At 39.1% G+C, this 23,328-nt stretch overlaps 1 protein-coding gene across 1 annotated transcript in view; it reads right to left on the minus strand.

The window, feature by feature from the left end:
- Nucleotides 1-23,328, minus strand: part of UPP2 (uridine phosphorylase 2) — a 263,171-nt gene that overhangs the window by 19,584 nt on the left and 220,259 nt on the right. Inside the window, exons 5-8 of the mRNA XM_063646019.1 lie at nt 15,751-15,835; nt 11,771-11,888; nt 3,976-4,134; nt 1,297-1,411 (exon numbers count right to left, since the gene is read on the minus strand). Of these exons, the coding sequence (XP_063502089.1) occupies nt 1,297-1,411; nt 3,976-4,134; nt 11,771-11,888; nt 15,751-15,835 (477 nt within the window). The remainder of the gene's footprint in view (nt 1-1,296; nt 1,412-3,975; nt 4,135-11,770; nt 11,889-15,750; nt 15,836-23,328) is intronic.

A 23,328-nucleotide genomic window follows, 5' to 3' on the forward strand; every position in this document is an offset into this window, starting at 1 on the left:
GTAACCCACAACCCAAGAATTATGAGCAATTTTAATACCTATGTTATCTGAAATTCATGCCCAAATGAGTAGTTCCCTACTACTGATTATTTGGGATATTGTTGGATAAACTACAATCTAGAAGGATGCCTGATCTAACACTTATTGCTGACACTCTACTTCTCTCTTTGGATGAACATCCACAAACGTCCTACTTTCTCCCAGATGTAAGGGCCTTGGCTGGCTTTATTCCTGGACCATGGCTGTGGAAAGGCCATCATCTTTTCCAACATATCTGATTTCTAGTGAAGCATGGCTCAGCCATGGTGGCTTTGTGATGTTGAACACACCATTTCTCCAGCCACTTGTGTGAGGATTTCTGACATCCCTTTTTGCTCCATAAATGTCTAATTGTACGACCGTTTCTCTTCCCAAATCTCAGACCTTTTTATAATGCCCATTCAGTTCTATCGCCCTGTCAACCAAACTTCTCCATTTACCATGTGCAGTCTGTATTTGCATTTTGGTGACATGGTAAAATCATTCCCTGACAAGATGTGCTCCTTAAGAAAAAGCTGAAGAAGAAGAGGTTTCCGCAAAACTTCATCACAACACATTCTGGAAGCAAAAACAAGGCCTCTTTACAGGTGCCTGACAGGCTAAAGAAGAAGGGATATAATAAAAAAAATAAATAAATAAAAATAAAAGGCCAGAACTCTTCAGGTAAAAAAAAAAAAAAAAAAAAAAAAAAGAAGGGAGGTCAGGAGGCTCTGTGAAAACTTTAGGAAGCATCATTTAAGCCTTCCCTGAAAGCCTGGCCTGGTTTCTTTCTGGTGTACTGATGAGGAAAAGATACAGCCAATAGAGGTGACGTAGTAACTGATGTGAGCAAAAACCAATGTTTTTCTAAGAGCTTTGCAGTTTGCTCACTTAGCTGATAAAACTGGGACATTTTTGTGATATTTTTTCACTTGAACACACTTATTTCTGTCACTTTAAAAAATTCCTAAGACTTGAAATTTACCCCTACCCTCAAAACATATCTTCTAGCAATTTTTCTACTCTTCCCTTTATAAACACCTAAGACCATCCTGCAACAGGCAGTGAGATCTGTCCCTGTGGGTTTCCAAAAAGAAAAAAGGAAGAAAAGAAAAAGACAATGTGGGCGGATTTCCTTAAATTTCCTCAAGTCCAGCCTTCTGACACTTTTTAGCCCATATGGGCTTTTGCTGGGCTCTGAATAGGATGGTATATTTTGGCAGCTACCATGTATGTAAGGATCACTCAATTCTAATAGTAGAAATCAATCCATCTCACCTATTCCCCCTGATGTACCAATTCTAATAATGGTGACATCACAGCACCGTGCATGGTGGAGTAATTTGATGAGTTCATGAAGCATAATAGAAATGGAGGGGATGCCCATGCCGTGCTGTTGAGAGAAAGAGAAAGTCATCATACACCTTGCAAAGTGATACATGAACAGGACATATTTTCTTCCTTCATTACAAGTTAACAGGCCGCAGATACATTTACATAATCATTAAGACTTTGCCAATGGCGAAGAAAATGTAAGTCCTCCCTAACTGGCGCCTACATGACATGCTGACAGATGTGTCCGTCTGTGAAGATCAAGGGGGAGGCATCTCGCCGCCAGTTCTGTTGACTTCAGCCCTCATCAGCAAGAGCAGAAGGCAGGGATGGTGTTTTATACAGGTGTGTCAGGGCGGTGCCATTTCCCATCTTCCCACTGGGCTCTTCATGATGAGCCTTTGAAAAAGAGCTTTTTGCACGATTGACTTGATTTTGAGGAAATGTAATTTTGGTTGCCAAATCATCAGTCTTTTTCAACCATACTAAATGAAATAGTGAAGCCATTTCATTTGCTGTTAATTTTTTGTGCTCTGAAAGGTACTAGAGTAGAAACATGGGTTAGATCCCCACTTAACAATTTTAAACTTATACTGAACATGGAAGTGAGTTTAAATTACTATAGATCATGACCATAGCCCTGTTTTTTTCAGTATTCAGGACAGTGGAATCAATGTTACCAGAAAAGGGATCAACACAGGCTACAGGATTTAGCAACTCCTGGTGGCTACACGATGTCCTAATAACTCTGCAGAAAGATCTTCCATTCTGTAATTTGTAGAAAGTGGAATGAGTTCAAAACTGGTAATAACTTCACTCCTGACATAACAGCAGAGAGTCAAATGTGCTCTTCAATGTGTCCTACTTTTGGACCCAAAGACTTTGGAAAACCATTGGGCATGACCATGATGTTTTCACCTGAGCTTCCTCCTCCTATCAAGAATGTTGAGCTATGGAAACTTCAAACCTCTGCATTCCCCCTTTCTGTTTCCCATTGAATATGCCCTGACTTTCAAATGTTTAGTAAGCACCCTGGACCCAGGAATCGAACTTGTATTGATTTGTCTATCCAAGATTAACAAGTTTGGGACTTTGGAACTGGCTCTGTGACTAATGAATAAACTCTCTAGTATTATTTTTCTTACCTGCAAATTAAGAAGATGAATTATTATTTGATCTATTAGATGCCTTCTAGTTCAGACATTTAGTAAGTTAATGATTGTCACTTACTATGTGACGTGTTGATGAAATTACAAATGGACTTGTGCTCTCTTTCACACACACACACCTCATTCAACCGCTACTGGAGAGGAAGAATTTTCAAAGAAGGAATCACAATTGTCAATCCCCTGCCTGCCTAGTAAGGCCCGTTTCTAATTGGTAACCTTGGCATGACACATATTTCAGGTCTTTTTCCCAGACAGGACAGCAAGATCAGTCTATTGCTGTTTTCATTTCTTACTCTGAAGTTTTACTGCTTATTTACGGTAGTGTCACATTTTTAAGAAACTTACTTTTTTGTCCTTCTCCATTTACTATACAAAAAATAGTTATAGTCGAAAAGTCCAGCAAATGTTGGTAAGAAAAAATTGGCCAAGATCAGTGGATATTCAGCTTCCTTCTAATATAGATACTCTGTAACTGTTTATTGAATGCACAAGTGAATAATTGACTGGATTCTCCCATTTGAGCAGGTTTCAGGCACTCTTGGCCCAGAGAGGAGATCAATTTAGGTGCCTCATTGGTGTTGCATAATTTTCCCTTCTTTGCCCCAGGTTTTCATCAATGATCGTCCACACTGTAGGACAATCAATGGATGATGCCTATTCCCTGTGGTAGGAGCCACTCACAGCTCCGTTCCTTAGAATCGCCACCCTGTGCAGGAGATTCTTCCCCTGTCCCCTGGCATGCCTGCCTGTGCCTCTTATGAGGGTTGCACTGCCCAGAAATGTGATGGCTTCAGAGTTATTGCTTCAGAATACAGCCCTGTGCAGAGAGACAAACATGGGAAGGCAAATTGGATGCCTATGCACCTACGCCCTCATCAGTGTGTGCTCAGCTGAGTCCAAGGGGGAAATGGTCTGCATGTTCCCTAAAACGGCAAATCATTCCCCTTTCATTTCGTCTTAGGACACTGTGTGCTTCCATAACTGTTCACATTTTATAAATGCAGGAGAGTAGTTCACAAGAGCTCAGTAGAAATGCATTAGCAGCTTTTCAGCGAGCTTATCATGGTATTAAACAGCAGCACTTTAGCAGTCCTGAAAATTAGCCTCTGTGTACTAAAAGCTCAACATTCCCAAAGCTGGGTAAGGGATAGAAGAAGGAAAATTGCTGTGGCGGGGGGTGAGGGGTGTTAACCAGTTACAAAGTAAAGAGAAAGGAGGGGTGCTTTGAGTATTTCCCCCCTAATTTGAATACCTAAGTGGTAACTAACAAACAAAAATGATGCTGCACGCTGTGTTCTGCCCTGGGGGCTTTTTCCAGTAATGAACTCATACCTGGACACCTAGTTTGATTGTGTAAGAATGCGAAGCAGGCGGGAAAAAGAACTCCTACATGTAAAAGTTCCCACTTTTTCTCTAGCCTGCAATGACTAGCTGAAATGCAACCATGGATACTTACACTGATGGCGAGCACAGGCCCGGTTTTGTACATACAGTATCTGTCTGTCCCAGCACAGATGTCTTTTATGTCTTCTTCAGCTTCCTCCAACCTGAGCTCCTTGTGCATAAACAGTGCAAATGCTTTCATTCTGTTGGGGCTCCCACCGACACAGACAAACTGTTAATGAAAATAAACAAGGGCCTGCCATAGTACTGGGATAAGAACCAGGGGTCAGTTTCAACTCTAATGTTTTTATTTTACTTTTTATTTAATTAAGAGCATGTGTAGATGTCATGGTTTATGTTCCATGAATTAGCTAATTTGCATCATCAACCTGTAAATAAGGCAACAGATGCAAAGTTTTATGCACTAAATGAGTGAAGAAAATCACAAAATCAAAATAAATGTTGATATTATTCAAGGAGGTGTTTCCTGGTGTTTTTGTTTATAGTGAACACCAACCAGCATCTTACATTGACATAGACAGCCTATTGTTGAGCACCACCGTGGCATATGCTTAGGATGTAAGTTCTGAGGCCACAGCACGTAAGTGATGTAAGAGCAAAAGGAGAACTCCCAGTTTTAGGTGTGTTTTCTGATTCCCCATCCCCATCATAAATTTGTATTGTGAAATGGATTATGTGAACTTAAAATTTTAAAGGAATCATGTCAAGACTTTTTAGATTTCTTATTCAGAAGAAATTCTCATGGAACAATCCTTATTATTGTAAATGTGGGGTCTCCCTGTGGCATTTCATCAATTCCAGTGATTTATTTTTGTTTTTGTTTTATTCACGTTTTAGCTTCTCTGAAATTAGGATAGGTGTTGCAATCAAGGGTGTCTAACAGAAGATGGTAATACAATTGTCTGGCAGTTACTCATACAGCAGTCTGTTTAGGGGTACACTAGCCCCAGGGACCAGGAATGGGAGAGGTGGATGCCAGGGAGAGGAGCAGAGAAGCACTAGGGGTCAGCAACAAGAGGGTGAGCAGTAGCAGACTCTCACACCCAGGAGGAAGCACAGGCCACAGCAAGGTGGCAAGAGTCAAGTCTTCCCGGATTCTGAAGTAAGTGGTGAGGAAAATGCAAAGAGAGAGAAGACAACATAGTGGAGGGTCTGCCCTTCGAGGTTAGGTAAACCTGGCTTTGAACTCCAACCCCATCAGTGAGAAACTTGCTCAGTGTCACACAAATAATCTATGTGCCTCAGAACATCTCCAAAATAGGAAAAACACGGTACCTCTCAGAGAGTTTTGAAAGAAGAACGTGAGATTGCATACGGCAAAGGACATTGCACAAGTCCAGACACGTTCTCAGTGATGTGCAAATGGTAACCATTATTTTTTATCTCATGTAGCAATTTTCTATTCCTGCTTCTGAGCTTGCTTACTTTTCCTATATTGCAGCATTTAGTACAAATGAAGCTGGTTTGAGTCCTCTAGTGAGGAAAAGGCAGTTGGTGGTATCTGGCTGATGTGGGCAGCATTGGACAGAGGATTGGGATGGCTGACAAGGTCCATTACAGGGATAAAGAATATCTGTCTAACGAAATACCTAACTGAGGTTATAGAATAGGTGGCCCCGTTCACAAATGATTTACTCTAACTATTGGGTGGTCTGATTACATGATGCATCCTGTTTCCATTTAGCAGTAATTCCTGAGCTACACTCTTTCTCAATTAGGGGTGTAATTAACCCTGTATCCAGGCCCTCTGCTTCTCTTCTACCCTTAATATTGTCTTTTCTCTGCCTTCTTATGAGTTTCTCTGATGAAGCCTTAAGCTAGTAATGAACTGCAATAGAAGTCAGCCATAAAGACTGGTAGCAAAGAGGTTAAGACCATGGTTTCAGGTGAGTTTTAAACTTGTTATTGATAATTCATAGAATTTTCTTCTTTGTTGGTATGGATAGTTAAGACTTGGCTCACGATCTAAGTCCAAGGAAATTTTTTTAACACAGTACAGTAGTTTGAAAATAACCTTATTGTGTGGTGCCAGTGAATGTAAATTACAACTATTCAGATTGACCATAAAACCAAAACAGATGTTAGAATAGCTTGTGGTTTGAATTCTCCTTTGAACTGTAGATATTGCTATAATCAACAGGAATTTCTGAATATTTCTGGAGACATAAAGATTATATGCACGGACAGAAGCAACTTGGTTCTTAAAGCCTTCCTTACTTCTAAACCAGACTCACTAAACACCACCTCTGGACACAATTTTCGGTCTGGCTGCTTTAATGAGAAGTAAAATATGGCTGAAGACCACCAACCAACATTGACCTGAAGTGACACTTATTGTGTTTATGTCTCAAACAAAATGATCAATTTTTCTGGTTTTATCAAAGAAGTTAGAAACACACTGGGAAGGAGTCAGAGGCATTACAAAAATATGTTAAGGATTTTGCCTAATGACTGCCAGAAAAAAACTCAGCTTTAGATATCCCTAGTATCTTAAAAGTCTTAACTATGCCATGTTGTATTAATCTGGTCTATTGCATTTTATGCATTTTCTGTGTTAACAAGGGAATATAAATGCACTCAAAATGCATTGCACATTACTACAATTTCTAGTGAGAGATTAGAGGATACCAGTTAGTGATTTTACAAAAGACATATTTGGATGTTGATATTGAATAGATAACTTCTTTTTTTTTTTTAAGAGTTCAATTTACTTATTTTTATTTTGTTGCTTGTGTTTTGGTATCTTACATAAGAAATCATTTCCTAATCCAAGGTCACAAAGATTTATGTCTATGTTTTCTTCTAACATTTTATAGAATAAAGCCTTACATTTAGGTCTTTCATCCATTTTGAGTTAATTTTTGAATATGGTGTGAGATAGGGATCTAACTTTATTCTTTTGCGTGTGGATATCTAGTTGTCTCAGCACCATTTGAAGAGACAATTCTTTTCACAATAAATTGTCTTAGCATGCTTGTTGAAAATCAGTTGTACATAAAGGTGAGGGTTTATTTCTGGTCTCTCAGTTCTGTTCTAGTGATCTTCGTGTCTATCCATATGTTAGTACCACACTGTCTTTATTATTATAGCTTTCTAATAAGTTTTGAAGTTGGGAAGTGCGAGTCCTCCACCTTTTTTCTCCTTTGTAAAAATTATTTTGGCTATCCTGCATTCCAGGCATTTTAATGTGCATTTTATTAGAAGCTTGTCAAGTTCTGCAAAATAGGCAACTGAAATTTTAATGGGGATTGCATTGAATCTGTAGATTATTTTTGGTAGTATAGTTATCTTAACAATATTAAATCTTGCAATCCATAAGCATAGGGTGTCTTCCCATTTATTTAGAGCTTTCAAAATTTCTTTCAATAATGCTTGTTGTTTTCAGAGTATAAGTTTGCACTTCTTTTGTTTATTTGATTCCTGTATATTCCTGTAAGGTCTGTATGTCCCACTTCAAGTGGTACAACATTGATTAAAAGTAGATTTTTAAACATTAAATATGTTTACTCTAATCCTTAGAGCAACCACTAAAACAAATAAGCAGAGAAACAAAACTGAAACAAAACAAAGAGATATAGTCAAAATATAACAGATAAACAAAAATGAAATATTTAAAAAATGTTCAACTATCCCAAAAGAAAGCTGGAAAGAGGAACAAAGAAATGGAAAACAGAGGTTAATACACAGAAATCAAATACAAAATGGTAAACCTAAATCCAAACATATCAATAATTACATTAAATGTAAAGTGTCTAAGGACCCAATTAAGACACAGAGATTTTCAGAATGAGTAAACAAACATGATCCAATTATATGCTGTCTATAATGATAATGATACAGGCAGATTAAAAGTAAAAGAATGGAAAAATATAGACCATGCAAGCTTTAATCTAATGCTGGAATGACTATATTAATATCAAAATAGGCTTCAGAGCAAAGAAAATTACCAGGGACAAAGAGGGATATTCCATAACCATAAGAATCAGTTTACCAAGAAGACATAATATTCAAAGTGTATAAAAACTAAAAACAGAGCTTAAAAAATAAAACAAAAACTGTCAGAAATAAAGTATTAATAAACTCACAAGCATAGTTTGAGACTTCACCTCTCTCAGTAATGCATAGAACTAATGGAAAGGGAATCGGCAAGACTTAAACGTAAGACCTAAAACCATAAAAACCCTAGAAGAAAACCTAAGCAATACCATTCATGACATGAGCATGGGCGAATATTTCATGACTAAAATACCAAAAGCAATGGCAACAAAAGCCAAAATTGACAAATGGGATCTAATTAAACCAAAGAGCTTCTGCACAGCAAAAGAAACTACCATCAGAGTGAACAGGCAACCTAAAGAATGGGAGAAAATTTTTGCAATCTACTCATCTGACAAAGGGCTAATATCCAGAATCTACAAAGAGCTCAAACAAATTTACAAGAAAAAAACAACCCCATCAACAAGTGGGCAAAGGATATGAACAGACACTTCTCAAAAGAAGACATTTTTGCAGCCAACAGACCCGTGAAAAAATGTTCATCATCACTGGCCATCAGATAAATGCAAATCAAAACCACAATGAGATACCATCTCACACCAATTAGAATGGCAATCCTTAAAAAGTCAGGAAACAACAGATGCTGGAGAGGATGTGGAGAAATAGGAACACTTTTACACTGTTGGTGGGACTGTAAACTAGTTCAACCATTGTGGAAGACAGTGTGGCAATTCCTCAAGGATCTAGAACTAGAAATACCATTTGACCCAGCCATCCCATTATTGGGTTCCCATAAATCATGCTGCTATAAAGACACATGTACATGTATGTTCCTTGCAGCACTACTCACAATAGCAAAGACCTGGAACCAACCCAAATGTCTATCAATGATAGACTGGATTAAGAAAATCTGGCCCATATACACCATGGAATACTATGCAGCCATAAAAAATGATGAGTTCATGTCCTTTGTAGGGACATGGATGAAGCTGGAAACCATCATTCTCAGCAAACTATCACAAGGAGAAAAAACTAAACACCACATGTTCTCACTCATAGGTGGGAATTGAACAATGAGAACACTTGGACACAGGAAGGGAACATCACACACTGGGGCCTGTCATGGGGTGGGGGAAGGGGGGAGGGATAGCATTAGGAGATATACCTAATGTAAATGACGAGTTAATGGGTGTAGCACACCAACATGGCACATGTATACATATGTAACAAGCCTACAGGTTGTGCACATGTACCCTAGAACTTATGGTAAAAAATTTTTCTTCTTTTCCAACATTAGCCTTTAATTCTATAAATTTCCTCTCCTCACTCTACCCACATTCTGTAGATATAATATGTTGTATTTTCATTTTTCCTCAGTTCAGAATATTTCCTGCCTTCCCCAGAAATGTATATCCTGTTTTGTTTGGGTGGAGAATTTTATAAATGTCCATTAAATTTGAATAGATAACTTCTAAGGATCTTCCACCATATGTATTAATTGTCTGAATCTTTCTAGTGAGTATGGCAGAGATTGATTAGCTGTTCACCTAAACAGTTTGCTCTTCTTTCTGGGCACCCAGCTAAACTTAACATCTCAGCCTCCTTTCCAGTTAAACAAGGTCATTTGTCTGAGTTCCAGTGACTAGAATTTGAGCAGAAGTAATGGGTACCATTTCCAGTCCTAGCCCATAGAAATCTCCCATCCTACAAGGAGGATGTATTGGTGACCCTACATATTGTCACTCTCATCTGCTGGACAGGTGTTGACACACTGGGAAACAGCAATTTATGCCTTGAAGGAAACAGAGTAACAATTATGGAAGGAGCCTGGATCCTCGAATCACCAGTTGTAGGGAAACCATCCATCAACCACGAACTCCCACTTTGTACCTAATGTGAGTGAGAAGTAAACTTAAATTGTATTAAGCTACTGAGACTTTGCAGTAGCAAGTAGCAAAAATTTTTAAATATGGTAAGAATACGAAGGAAATGGGAGTGATTGCTGAAGTTTCAGCTTTATACACCCAGAGTTCTCCTTTCTTTGAAGATAATGGTATTGATAATGATTATCATCTCTGTGAAGACAAGCCTGAGTTTTCAAGTACTGATGAATTATGTCTTCTTTTCTTAGCCAGGACTGCTGCCCTGGGATTTAAGGGACTCAAGAAATTGAATGTAGAATGTTCTCATTCAAAGAGGAGAACATGGCTGGAGGAAGGCAAGTTTCTGAGGAAACCATCTATGAGAATAAATCAGACTTTACATGCTGCCTTGAAAAAATTCTAGTTCAGATTAAATGGCCAGTTCTGAACATTTGGAGCTAGGTTACCTGCTCCTCAATTTACAAACACACACAAACACACACGCTTTTGCCTCCTATTCATCAAAATGGCTCAATCAGTAGAGTTGCTGTTTGATGGGATAAAACATGTTTGAAACAAAGCATGTCTTTTTATCCAAAAGATAATTTACTGAAGGTTCACAACCAGGTGGGTGGTGAATGTATAAGGTTGGATAGTGGTTATGACAGACAGTGTGTGGGAATAAGTGCTGAACAAAATCTGGACAGGCAGACACGTGAAGGTCTGGTTCCTGGGATTATAACCGAGATGAGACAACTATGTGTGTGTGTGTGTGTGTGTGTGTGTGTGTGTGTGATACATACATGTGAGTCCTCTTATTTTTATCTCTAAAATAAAGCTTTCCATCCCAATAATTTCCCAGAAACGAATACTTGGGGTACTAAAAAGTACTAAAACATAGTGCTTTTGTTTTTTTTTTGTTTTTGTTTTTGTGTTATTTTGTTTTGTTAGAACAGAGAAAGAGCCATTATTTTTTTATCGGAGAAACCTAAGGTTTAATCTCAGCTGTCTGACTTACCAGCTGTGTTGTGCCTATTGCAGACAAATGTATATTATATATGTGTTATAACACTATGTATATATTTAAGCCTAGGTTTTCTCATCTGTAAAGTGGAGATAATAACTACTTTAGGTGCTGTGGGGACTGAATGTACCATTTGCATGTGCCACACAGAGTCTGATATATAGAAAGCACCCCATAAATGGCAGAGGAGAGACAGACACCCAAGATATGTAGATAGCAAATCACTTTCTGTCTCAAATACGTATCTCAAGTCTTTTAAATGTATTAACCAGCTACGTGCCTTAGTTCATTAATTGTGAAAAGTCTTTCAATTAATCAGAGTCATCCCTAGACAAGGATCCTGGGATATTATTGTGAGGCACGAACCTCAAATCTAACATTTGAATTCTGGTACAATCTGTTTATTGAGTATTAAAGACCGCCTTGATCAATGACTCTTGGAGCATAAGTAAACCAAAACAGCAGCAGGGGAAGAGGTTACATTGAGAAGACGAAGTGCAAGATAGAGGGAGGCCACACAAAGGCAAGGAGCACAGCCTGGAGAGGAGTGAAGAAAGTGTGGGTCACCTCACTGCCAGGACACCCACCCACACCCTCACACCTGCCTTCCTAGGAGAGAGGGAGCAGGAGAAGGCCACTCAGCACCTACTAATCATAGGCATCATAGATCTATTTCTTCTCATTTTCCCATCTTTTTTTCTTTCCTTACTTTCTTGTTCCCTTCCTTTTCCTCTGCCTCCAACCTCTTCCTTCTCCTCCTTTTTAACCTCCCCCTCTTCTTCCTCCCCTTTTCTCACCTGCCTCTTGACCCACTGGGTAAGTGAAAGAGCCAGGATTAAATAATTATGGACTATCCTGAGTTACTGTGACTCAAAGGGTCCTCCTAGTGCAATGAGCAAGAACCCTAGAAGAAAAATTAGTAGAGAAAACTCAGTCATTTTTCCTGAAATTAGAAATGTTTTTACCTTTACATCTCCAAACATTGCTGGTAGGTTGTGTGTTTTTGCTCCCAAATCCAAGTGATAGAGAATGTCTTCATCCATCGAATCCAAGTAAGGATTTTTAACATGAACAAACCTTTTTCTGGGAAAAAAAAATTACACAAAGGAGATATAAAAGAATTTTGAGAGAAAGCTCACAAGAAAGTAAGTCTGAACATAAACCTTCCTTTAGGGTTAAATTATTTGTTGAGAAGCAATGTAGTGTAACAATAATTATGGCTAATATTTGCTCACACTATGTGCCAAGCATAGCACTGAGCATGAAAATGGCATGAAAACTGCATATAACAAATGCATTAACTCATTTGTCCCATAACTGCTCTGTTAGCTGGGCAAGATTAATAATTTAGTTTACAAAGAAGCCAAGGCTTACAGAAGTTGAGAAACTTGTGCAAGATTAACAACCAGTAAATTATATAAACAGCCATTTCTATTCAGTTCTGACTGTAATGGTCATCTAATTTCTTTGCATGGGAGGCTGTGGAATATAAACTACTGGGCTCTGGATTCAGATTGCCTGGGTTCCAGTACAAGTTCAACCATATATATCCTAATTGTGCAACCTTGAGTAAGTTATTTGTATTTTATTTTATCTTCTCAAAGTGTAGCATGCATAAGAATCAGCCAGGCACTTCATGGACTCTTCTTCTGGAAATTCTGATTCAGTGAGTTGATGATGTGTGTCCGAATTTGCATTTCTAGCAATCTCCTCATTGGTTCTGATGTTGATGGTCTGTGGACAACAGTTTGAATAGCACTGCCATTGAGGACTCCACCAACCATGCTGAATACACCACTTTCTTTCCACCCCAGTGGCCATGACCCTGGCTTAAACCCCCATCACGGCAGTGCTAGCTAGAACACCAATCCTTCCTCCCTTTTCTTTGTAAAATACCACGAAATTCAAGACAGTGAGCTGATGACAGCTATAAGAATGACCTTAATTCAATCTAGTTCATATTTATGAAGCATATCATTTGTAGCTTTTGGTTATTTGGGTAGTAATCATATGCCACTAGAGTTATTAGTGATAAAAGGTATCTACCCCCACACCACAGTAGGTCGAGACGTCTTTGCCAAGAACTGTCTGAGACTTCTTTGTTCTTCGTTCCTCCCATTTCTCTCCACATGCCTGCCCTCTTCTCTTCTCTTCTTTTCTCTTTTCTTTCAGAGTTTCGCTCTGTCACCCAGGCTGGAGTGCAGTGGCCCAATCTCAGCTCACTGCAACCTCCGCCTCCCGGTTCAAGCGATTCTCCTGCCTCAGCCTCCTGAGTATCCAGGATTACAGGTGCCTGCCACCATACCCAGCTAATTTTTGTATTTTTAGTAGAGATGGGGTTTCACCATGTTGGCCAGGATGGTCTCAAACCTCTGACCTCAAGCGATCCACCCACCTTAGCCTCCCAAAGTGCTGGGATTACAGGTGTGAGCCACCATGCCTAGCCTTTCCACATGGCTTTCATTCCAAACACTTCAAAACATTTTACCAAGCCTTGCGTCTTTCTATATCTTTATTGATTCTCACTTTAGTTGTGCATTAAAATTACCAGGAAGCTTTAAAACAACAACAACAACAAAAAAAAACACTGGTGACCAGGCACTAATTAATTTAGACACTCTGTATTTTAAATCTAAAGATTTTAAGTATTTTAAAAATCTTCTCAAATGATCTTTGGTGCAGCCAAAGTTGAGAACTCCTGCTTCAGGCCTTTGTCCTTCAAACATCCTTCCCCCTTTCTTCCACTTTTCACCTATCAAAATTCCAATTTTCCTTTATGGTCCAATTCAAATATTACCTCTTCCATGAAGGCTTTTCTAAGCATCTTCTCTCCTTGGCCAGTGTTAATTTTTTTCTCACTGTGTTCCCAAAGCATTTGTTTCATGCTAATGCTGGTAGATAGCATTTCACTTGTAATATAGTTAAGTTTCCATCCCTCTAGAAAGACTGCGAATCCCCTGATGCAAGCTATCTCAAATATCCTTGAATTCATAAGTTTTAACAAATTCTATTGTTGAATTAAACTGTTCAGAAAGTGGAACAAAATACTATTAATTTCCTTCTCAGAAACATCTAGAGTAATAGATTTTTAATTAGTTACTGGGTCATATATACCTAGTTTCAAAAATAAAGTATTCCATGGTGTTAGTACACATTACTACTACAGAACAAGCTTCAAAATCTCAAAGCAAAGGGACATTTCCTTTCTTCTCTTGTCAGCCAAGAATTTATCCCTAGTCCCTTGTTATACAGTGTGTGGTCAGTGAACCAGCAGCATCAGCAACACCTGGAGAGCTCGTTAGGAATGCAAAATCTTAGATTCCACCCCATACCTGCTGAATCAAAATCTGCATTTTAACAAACTGTGGGATTCACATGCACATTAAAGTTTGACAAACACTGCCATCAACTTTTTCTTCCAAATTCTATTACACTTTCTGTTTCACTCTGCCAAGACTACTTTCACAACCTGGAAATATTCCTTTGGATTCCCAACTGAATCTATGAATCATTACTCTGTAAAAGAGTCTTATTCCTCTACCCTAGTGATTCCAAACTCTAGCTACATATCAGAACCATCAGGGGCACTTTAAAGAGTACTTATCCCTAGACCCTATCTCTAGAAATTCGGAGTGACTTGGTCAAGGAGACCTGGGCTTTGGTGTTTTTAAAATCACTGATCTATACCACTCTTCCTATCTTCAAGGAGAAATTCTCCAACCAGCAGAGCCATTAATTATTTTCACTTGTATTAATTATAATACTATTAATTCATTAGGATTAGTTTTCCTTGATGCCCTGTCCCAATGTCTAATGATTCCTCAGTCAGAAAATTTGAGGGACTGTCTATAGAAGTTTCTTGTTTCATTGGGCTCATCAAGAAGCACTTCTAAGATGATCACTCTATCAGTACCAAAGAAAAAGCTTGTTTGGGATTTCACGCCAAATTTCTACCCAATATGAATGTAGTTTTTGCACTACTTTGATTTTTCCAAAATATATAATTTTTACTGAATAGGTTTGTATGTGTTGTCTCTTCAAACTCTTTTTCCTTTTCCTAACACATAGAATAGTCTTTTTAGTAAATTATGACAAATTACACTACATGATGTGTATTGAATATTGGTAACCAAAAGAAAGTGCTGGCTGGGAAGAAGTCTTTCCATTTGCCATTACCTTCATCTTCATAGTTTTTCCTTTTCTCTTTCTCCTGGGCTTCCCTGAGGAAGGGAACATGCAGGAGGCTACCTCTGTCTGGGATGGGCAAATGGAGTGTTTCCTGAAATGCTGACAGAATGGAGGCTCTAAGCAAAACATTTCACACAACTCTCAGGAAATCAGAGGGAACCAGCAAAGTCTCCTTATGCCTCATGATGATTAATGCCCTGTTGCGTTCTGTTAACCTGGGGCAGGAACTGGAGCTAAATTTGTAGACAGCTTCAGCTATTTTATATCTGCCCATGAGATGAATCACATAGACGGTATTTCAGAAGTAAATTCTATGTAAGGTCCATCACAAAGCATATGAAATCACTCCACAATATCCTGCAATACAATTAAACCTCCCTCAGGCACTGGGAGGCCCTTTTAATTATTTCTCACTTGCAGCCCATGGTCTTGGAATTAAGGCTGAACTCTATAGTGAGTCCCAGGCTGAACCTTGAATTTGTTTACTACTGAAGGTTGGCTAAACTTTTGCATGTTTTTGTGATTTATTTTGCCCCATTTTCTTAGATGAGCCAACCCCTAACCCCCAAAACCAAGGAGTAAAAATGTCATTGAAAATACATTTTGCATTGTTTTTATTGCTTTATGAGCTGTATCCAGTGATATAATCTCTACATTTAAGAAATTTCCTTAACTGTAGAGGCCCATTAATCATTTAATACAAAATCCAAAGAGCATCCATCAATCAAAACAAATTTAAAAAATCAAAATTACTCACCCAACATATGTATTCCTGTCAGATCTCATGGAACTATTGGAGACAGGTATAACTGAAGCCATTCTCTCTACTATGTGAATAGTCACTCTTAAACTGATGTCAAGAAAGAGAAATATTGTGACTTGCTATTAAATTATAGATCTAGTCATAATAGTTCAGCTCCCGGTTAGAATGATACCCTCTCTTAAAACTTAGGTTTTCCTGTGAAATTGCTAAGAAAATTTTTCCTTTAGCATTTTAAATTTTCCTATCAAATAAAAAATGCCCTCCCTGACATGCCTTTTATACCATAGCCCAGCTCTCAGAGCAGCACTTCCTCAAGAAGATAGGCCCCCTTTGAAGGTGTGGTGTCCTAGCTCTTTGACCAGGTTGGTTAGCTTGTTATCTATTGGTGAGAACCTTTCCCTTACATCTTTCCTTGATCCCACAGATTTGATGTTGCAAACAGGCTTATTTGCTTTGAGACAACTGTATACGGATACGAGTCCTCTTTTGGTTTCTAAGACACGCCTACCAGGTCTTCTCAAAACTGTGTCCAGTACATACAAGAACTTCCAGTTCGCAAACATTTCAGTCTCCCATCTCCATCCAGCCCCTCGCCAACTTGTTTTCATTCTTTGTCATCACAAGTTAGGAAAGCATCCAAAGTCTGGACCTCAGAATCCCTTCATCTGAACTTTGCTCATTCCATTTCACACAGAAGAACTGATAATTAAACAAAACTTATTTCCCAGGGCCTCTTTCTTTAGTTAAACTGTAGGTCATTGGTAAAAGTATTGAACCAGGGGTTAATCCACATGGAATAATAATACAGCATAGTATTTTCAGAAAACGGAGTCTCTGCCAAGAAAGGCATGAATTCACTACTTTCACTAATGCTTCTCACTTTTCACTTTTGGGACGGAAAATTCTAGAAAACTAGACAACTTCATCCTGATCTTTTTTCCTTTCACTCCCATAGCAATCAGCTGAAGTTCTATGCTGGTGAGAGCTTCAAGAACGTAGTCTCATGGCTTTCAGGCAAATCAGAACCTAAAATGTCTATAAATGCCCAACAGCAGCAAATACAAGACACCTCCTAGTATGCTTGGATTTCTTTCCAAGAATGTGCATCACAGTCAAGAATCAAGTGCTCATATCCTGAGTTCTCCATGTTAGAAGATGCTCCTCTTCCTGGTGACAGTCATTCTTGGCAAATTCTTTGGCTGCCACACTGGCCTCCTTTGGTCCATCTTGGTCAGACAGCAAAGTTTACAGAATAGGAAGGAAAAAGAATAGGGGACTCTATATTGGGGAATCCATGTAGCCTAAATCTTGCCACTGTTATCACCAACTAGACGTTTACAACTGCGCCCAGATATCAAAAAATTCCTGAGGACACTTATCCTGGAAAAGGTCATGATGACTATGAGGAAAAATAGTCTTTAACATGTGTGTTGCCTTTGTAACTTAGAACAGTAGTTCTTGTTGATAGCTTGGAATAATACATCTGTCTCTTACCTCCTGATTCATCTCAGGCTAGTCTACCTGCTGCTCCTTCCCAGGAACCACTGGCAATTTTGAGACTCAATATACTCACTCACTGCCACTGGCACCAGCACACTTTTATTTGATATTCCATGCCATATCTCTCAATTTTATTTTTAAGGTATAATGAGGAGAACCACCAATTTCAATCTGGCATTTACCTCTGGCTTTGAGAGGTAAAAGTGTTAGCTAATTAGATAAGTCTTCAGTAATTAATTACCACAGCGAATTAATGAGGTTGATTAACATGTCTGTTTCCAGTGCAGATTCAGTCAACCAGTGATCTTGATCACTAACAGTGCCAGGTAATGCCATCTAAGATTTATGGACCCCATGTAACAACTCGGTCAGACATTAAGACAAGTAATTGTCATTTGGATGCAGTTCAGAATAATCTTGTGGAATCTATAAAAGTTGATGACAGTAGAATACTAGTTAATGCCTTCTGGGCAGTCTTAAATTATTCTCCCCACTTTTCAATCTTCTCAAGACTCTATCCTGCTCTTATGGTAGGTTGTTTCTCAGCAATGCTTTCTGATTGACTGTATTGCAAAAGGCCAGTCACCTGAAGAGCATGGGAAAAGGTTTCGTTTTTAAAAATTATGCACACAGGAGGGCACAAGGCAAACTCAGACCTGGCCACTGGGTAATTTGCAAACAAAGGCTGTGTGCCAGGCACAGCCCATGACTCAGTCCAGCCTTGTGATCAGGAGGGTCTTGCATCAGATATGCCAAATCCATGCTCCACGGTGTCTGGCCTGAGACAAAACACTTCACTTCCTACCGTCTTCCTTTATGATGCTGGCACTGTCACATTCTCAATTCCATTACAATGTTCAATCTGGCCTAATTTTGAACCTCTAATATTAGAAAAAGAAAGCATAGTCTTGATGTACAACTGGATAGCATTTAGGCCTCCCTGAGACCATGCATTTGTGCTCTTTCCCTGCCTCCTAGACTAGCCCTGGGACCAGAGTCTCAATTCTTAGATGCCTCTCTATGGGGTATCAGCAAAGGTTGTATTGGTTCACCCGAGGCTGCAGCAGGCACCCCTGTCCAGAAGACACTGCCCTTTACACATGTGCACACACACTAGCCTCACAGCCTATGTCAACACACAGCAAAGTCCTTACATCTCCTTCTTTGGTGGGTCTCTCAGAGTGGGGATAGGGTAACCAAGAGTCCTTTCCTCCTGCCACATCAGATTCCCCTGACTCTTCCATTCAGCCCATAGCACCAGCAATGGCTTGAGAGAGCTCCAAAAATGTCCTAAGCTATCCATTCTGAGGCTAAGCAGTTTACATTTTCATTTATTCATTCAATAAATATTAACTGAGCGTACATCATGCTCCAGGAAGTCCAGGAAGTGCTGAAGATAAAGGCATGAAAAAGACAGTTCTTGCTTCTTTTCTTCCACAAAAATATTGACATTCCATGAATAAAGAAAACGCAAGTTACCACACTTCTCATACTAACCTTCTATATGTTAAAATACATATCCTAAGTGTAAATTCACCATTCACTCTTTCGTGACAAATAACTAAAACAAATTAAAGATCTTTTGATCTTTCCTTGAGTGTTTATTTTCGAATACATAGGTTATACCTGCCTCAAAACCTTTGTATCAAAGGGGAGCTATTAAAAATATACAATTGTTTATGGTATAGACGTGTTATAGTTTAACATTATTACACATATGTGCAAAGAACATGTACAGTATTTTCTATTAGCTATCCGGTCGTTCTCACTATACCCACCCTCCTGGGAGATAGAGCAGAGGACAGTGTTTTTAAACTTGCCAATTAACAGCATCTCTGTCTTTGGTTTAAATAGTCTCATTTAGATTATTTATTGTCTTTTAGATATGCATTCATCCAATTTCTTCCTTGTGCCCACCATCTGAGGTGACATGTACTAAATGGAATGGTGGGGAGGAGCAAAGAGGAAGAGAAGGGCTCCTGGATCCATGTGCTCAGTTCCTTGTATTATCCCTTGGCTCTTTGTGATGTTGCAGCTCAGGCATTGTCCACTGTGTTCTCATGAGGGACCTGTGGCTACTTAGGTGTAGTCTGTGGGTCCTTGAATGGACTCACTGAGATGCAGCTGGCCCCATCTGGCCCTAAGGGAGCATTATGCTGGCCCTCCCCCTCACCATCTTGGATGCAGGCCTAAGCTGAATCTGGAGATTCTCCTAGAGAATCGCAACCTTTCTTAGGCAGCCTCGAAGGATGCAGGCCTGTGGCTCCAGTGTTCTCAGGCTGGCCTATGCCTAGTTGGATAGGGATAGCACCCTCCTCCTTTATTTTCACCCCCGAGGGTGGGTGGTCACCGCAGACCTTGGCCTGCCTCTTGCACCATTTCTCCTGCCCTCTCACTCTCATAATTAGAAGAGGAGACCCTCTTTGTACTTTTTCTCTCTGTCTTATGTGAATTTCCCTTACATCCTATCCTGAGTTCTCTCTGGTTTCTAGCAATCTCCGTGTTCAAGTCCAGACCTAGGTTTTTTTGTGTTAATGACAGTATAAACATATCTAAAATCTTTATTTTTCCTCACATTGCCTTATTAGGGACTCATGATTGCTATTGAAAGAATCCTAATTTCCTTCTCTAACTCCCATTCCCCAGCAGATAGATGGGAGTGTGCACTATGAAAAAGTCCATGTATACAGAAAAGAAAAAAAGAGATTAGTATTAGGTTTCAAAGTACTATATTATAATTAGAAGCAAGAATTATATCCCTAGGACAAATGCTGCGACCCTACAGTGTTTGTTTTGCTCTTTTTTGGAGGATGTTTCCCTCCACGATTTTGTCAAAATGCACTGCTCTTCTAGGCAGGGCCAGGCAGAGGGGTGGCAGCTGAATGTTTGCACAGATACCTTCCCCCGAGGGTTAGTGTAGTGGAGGCTGACCCATGCTGAGGCCCTGGGGAGGATTGCAGCATCCCCTAATCCTTGCAAAGGACTGCAAGCTCCTGTTTCCAGTCTCAGGAGATGTGGTTATGTTGTAAAAATTTTAATAATTGTGTATGAGATTTAGAAATACAAAACAATGACATATTTTCCAGGACCCACAAGGCATTGACATCTGGAATCTTTATAAAGTTGAAATTTGCCTGAGAAAAATTTTATCTTGATTGACAGAATGTATTTTTTACCAGAATTATGCTTCCTAATATTTAGAGTATATATATATATATATATACACACACTCTATATATATATACATATATATATATGTATAGAGAGAGAGAGAGAGAGGGAGCGAGAGAGAGAATATATATAGAGAGAGATAGAAAAAAATATGTGCATATATATATAAAACCAGGAATTTCTCTTTGGACAATGATTAAAGTTAAGAAAATAACAAGTTTCAAATTGTGTGAACATTTATTTATAGGCTTTTGTAGGGGTTTGAGTAGGGAGGACTTGACTATTGTCAACCATTCCAGAAAGGGTCTGTCTCCAGGTAAATGCAAATGCCACATAAGAAGTGTCATACTTATCATACAGTAAGTGATTATTAAGCACCTACTGTGTGCTAAGTTTGTTAATGCTCAAAGATAGGTAATGACTTATTTTTTTCTGGTTCATATTTTTTATCATGTTTTTAAAACTAAAAAATATTTAATACATATTACAAAGTATTCAGAAAAATTTAACATGTTCTTTTCTACCAGACTTAATATTAATTTGAAAACATTAAAATTAATCCACGTACAGTTGAAGATTTATCCAATCTCATTTCCTTCCCTTGCTCTCCAGATATGTAAACATAACCCTAAAGTTGGGAAGTATACTTCTGGTTCGTGTGTTTTATAAGGTAAAGTATAGATTATAAAAAAATAGTTTTGGTTCTTCTGTTTAAAAATTTTACCTTAATACTATCCCACTCTACCTTCCTTTACAACTTTATTTTCAAAAATGTAATATTATTTATGCAGTGATATCAAATTATTGTTAGACATAGGTCTAATTCATCAGATTACCATATAGTGATCTATTATATGACATTACAACAATTTATCCATTCTCCTATTGATGGCCACTTATTGTTTGTTATTATTTTTATTTATTTATGTATTTATTTACTTATTTATTTTTGAGACAGAGTCTTGCTCTGTCAGCTAGGCTGGAGTGCAGTGGTGCAATCTCAGCTCACTGCAACTTCCGCTTCCCAGGCTCAAGCAATTCTCCTGCCTCAGCCTCCTGAGTAGCTGGGATTACAGGTGTGCGCCACCACGCCCAGCTAATTTTTGTATTTTTAGTAGAGACGGGATTTCACCATGTTGGCCAGGCTGGCCTCGAACTCCTGACCTCAGGTAATCCGCCTGCCTTGGCCTCCCAAACTGCTGGAATTACAGGCGTGAGCCACCGCAACTGGCCCACTATTTTATTATTTTTTAATAATGGTCTTTGTTCTCAGCCTGTTTCTTCTGGCAACATCCAAATGAAAAGAACTTTACTTACAACTTCCCTGGCTTTTCTGGTGGCCTTTCTTATCAGGAGCCTGACTCCCACAGTGTGACCAAAGCGTAAATTCACTGTTTTCTAATGGCTGACCTTAAGCCAACACCAGAGCCTCAGAGTGAACAGGAAGCTCTGAACAGCCAGCAAAGGTCATCCGTGCCTCTAGTGGCTTGGTCAACAGAGGGCCTTAAGACTGAAAACCTTTGACTTCTGCATGTACTCGACTTCGATTTTTAGGATGTTTCTGTTCTTAACGATGTTTGAGAAAATATGAGGCACCATGTGTCTAACAAAAATTCAAGAAAAGCTATTTCATTGGAAATAAAGCGTATTTTAAATCAATACCAGTAGGGAATAAAATGTAAAAGCTTTTGTCTAAGTTCAAAATAACCACATTCAACTCAGAATAGAAATCTGAAGGACAAGGAAAAATAATGAAAAAAAACCAGGAAGAACGTCAGTAACAACAGTGGCTAATAGCATTACTCCAGGCCAGGCTTTGGACTAAACAGTTCGACTCCGTATCTCATTTCATCCTCACAACACCTCTGTGAGATAGGTATTATTATTTCCCCAATTTTCAGATAGGGAAATGGAAGCCTAGAGAGGTTAAATGAAATGTCTGAGATCCTACAGTGAGTAAATGGAGATTGGAGTTCAGATCTAAATCTGTGCAGCCACAAAACCATGTAAACTCTTTCTGCTTCGCTTCTGGTACATGGTGGAGTCCATTAAAGAAGACAAGAGTCCAAGGAGAATGGCGTCAACAAGAGAAGGGAATTTGATCTGGGTGTTGAAGGTGAAGTAGGATTGGGATGTAAGGAACATCTCTCTGCCACATTTTACCCTGCTAGTCATCAGGTTGTTGATTTAACTCATTTATAGGAAAAGAGCGCACAGTTAAACCATAGCAGCTGTGTGTTCTGTGAATGCTGATGAACAAGATGGCCCCATCAAAATGATGGCCCAGTCCTAAAGCTGATTTTAAAGTCATTTTATTGCCAAATTTTAAATTGACCCTTAAAATGTCTCTCACAAACACTTTACGATTAACTCATCTCAGGCTCATCACTTCCCTATGATTTTACCCAAATAGCAGGACCCAACTCACCACCCTGCCTGGAGCAATTTCTGTCTGCCCCTGAGCTGTCCCTGAAATATGAGTTAAAGGGCATGAGGGCTGAGAGGCTCTGTTTCTGTTGGTCTCCTAGCCTGGCTTCCTCACTGCCTATGACTGGCCATTCTGGTGACTTCAGGCCTTGGAGATTAAAGCCCGTGTTTGTCTTTAAGCACCTGATGAAAGCACCTAACCAGAACATGAAGTACACTGGGAAATCAGCCTCCACAGCTAGAGGAAGCTCTGTGAGTTTGACAAACCCCACACTGAAGGGAGAGGGAGTGATTTTCCTGGGAACCCAAGGAAGGTTCAGTCCTAACCTCTAACATACACCACAGATTGTTACTGCTGCTGCCTAAGAGGGCTCAGATGGGAAAATAATGCTAATACATTGTGGAGGTGGTGAATTCTAGGCCCCCAAAGTCATGAAATTTCAAAGCTGACTGATTCTAATTTAGGTTTAGCTG

This window comes from Symphalangus syndactylus, chromosome 9, assembly GCF_028878055.3.
Source record: "Symphalangus syndactylus isolate Jambi chromosome 9, NHGRI_mSymSyn1-v2.1_pri, whole genome shotgun sequence".
NCBI classification, from domain to species: Eukaryota; Metazoa; Chordata; class Mammalia; order Primates; family Hylobatidae; genus Symphalangus; species Symphalangus syndactylus.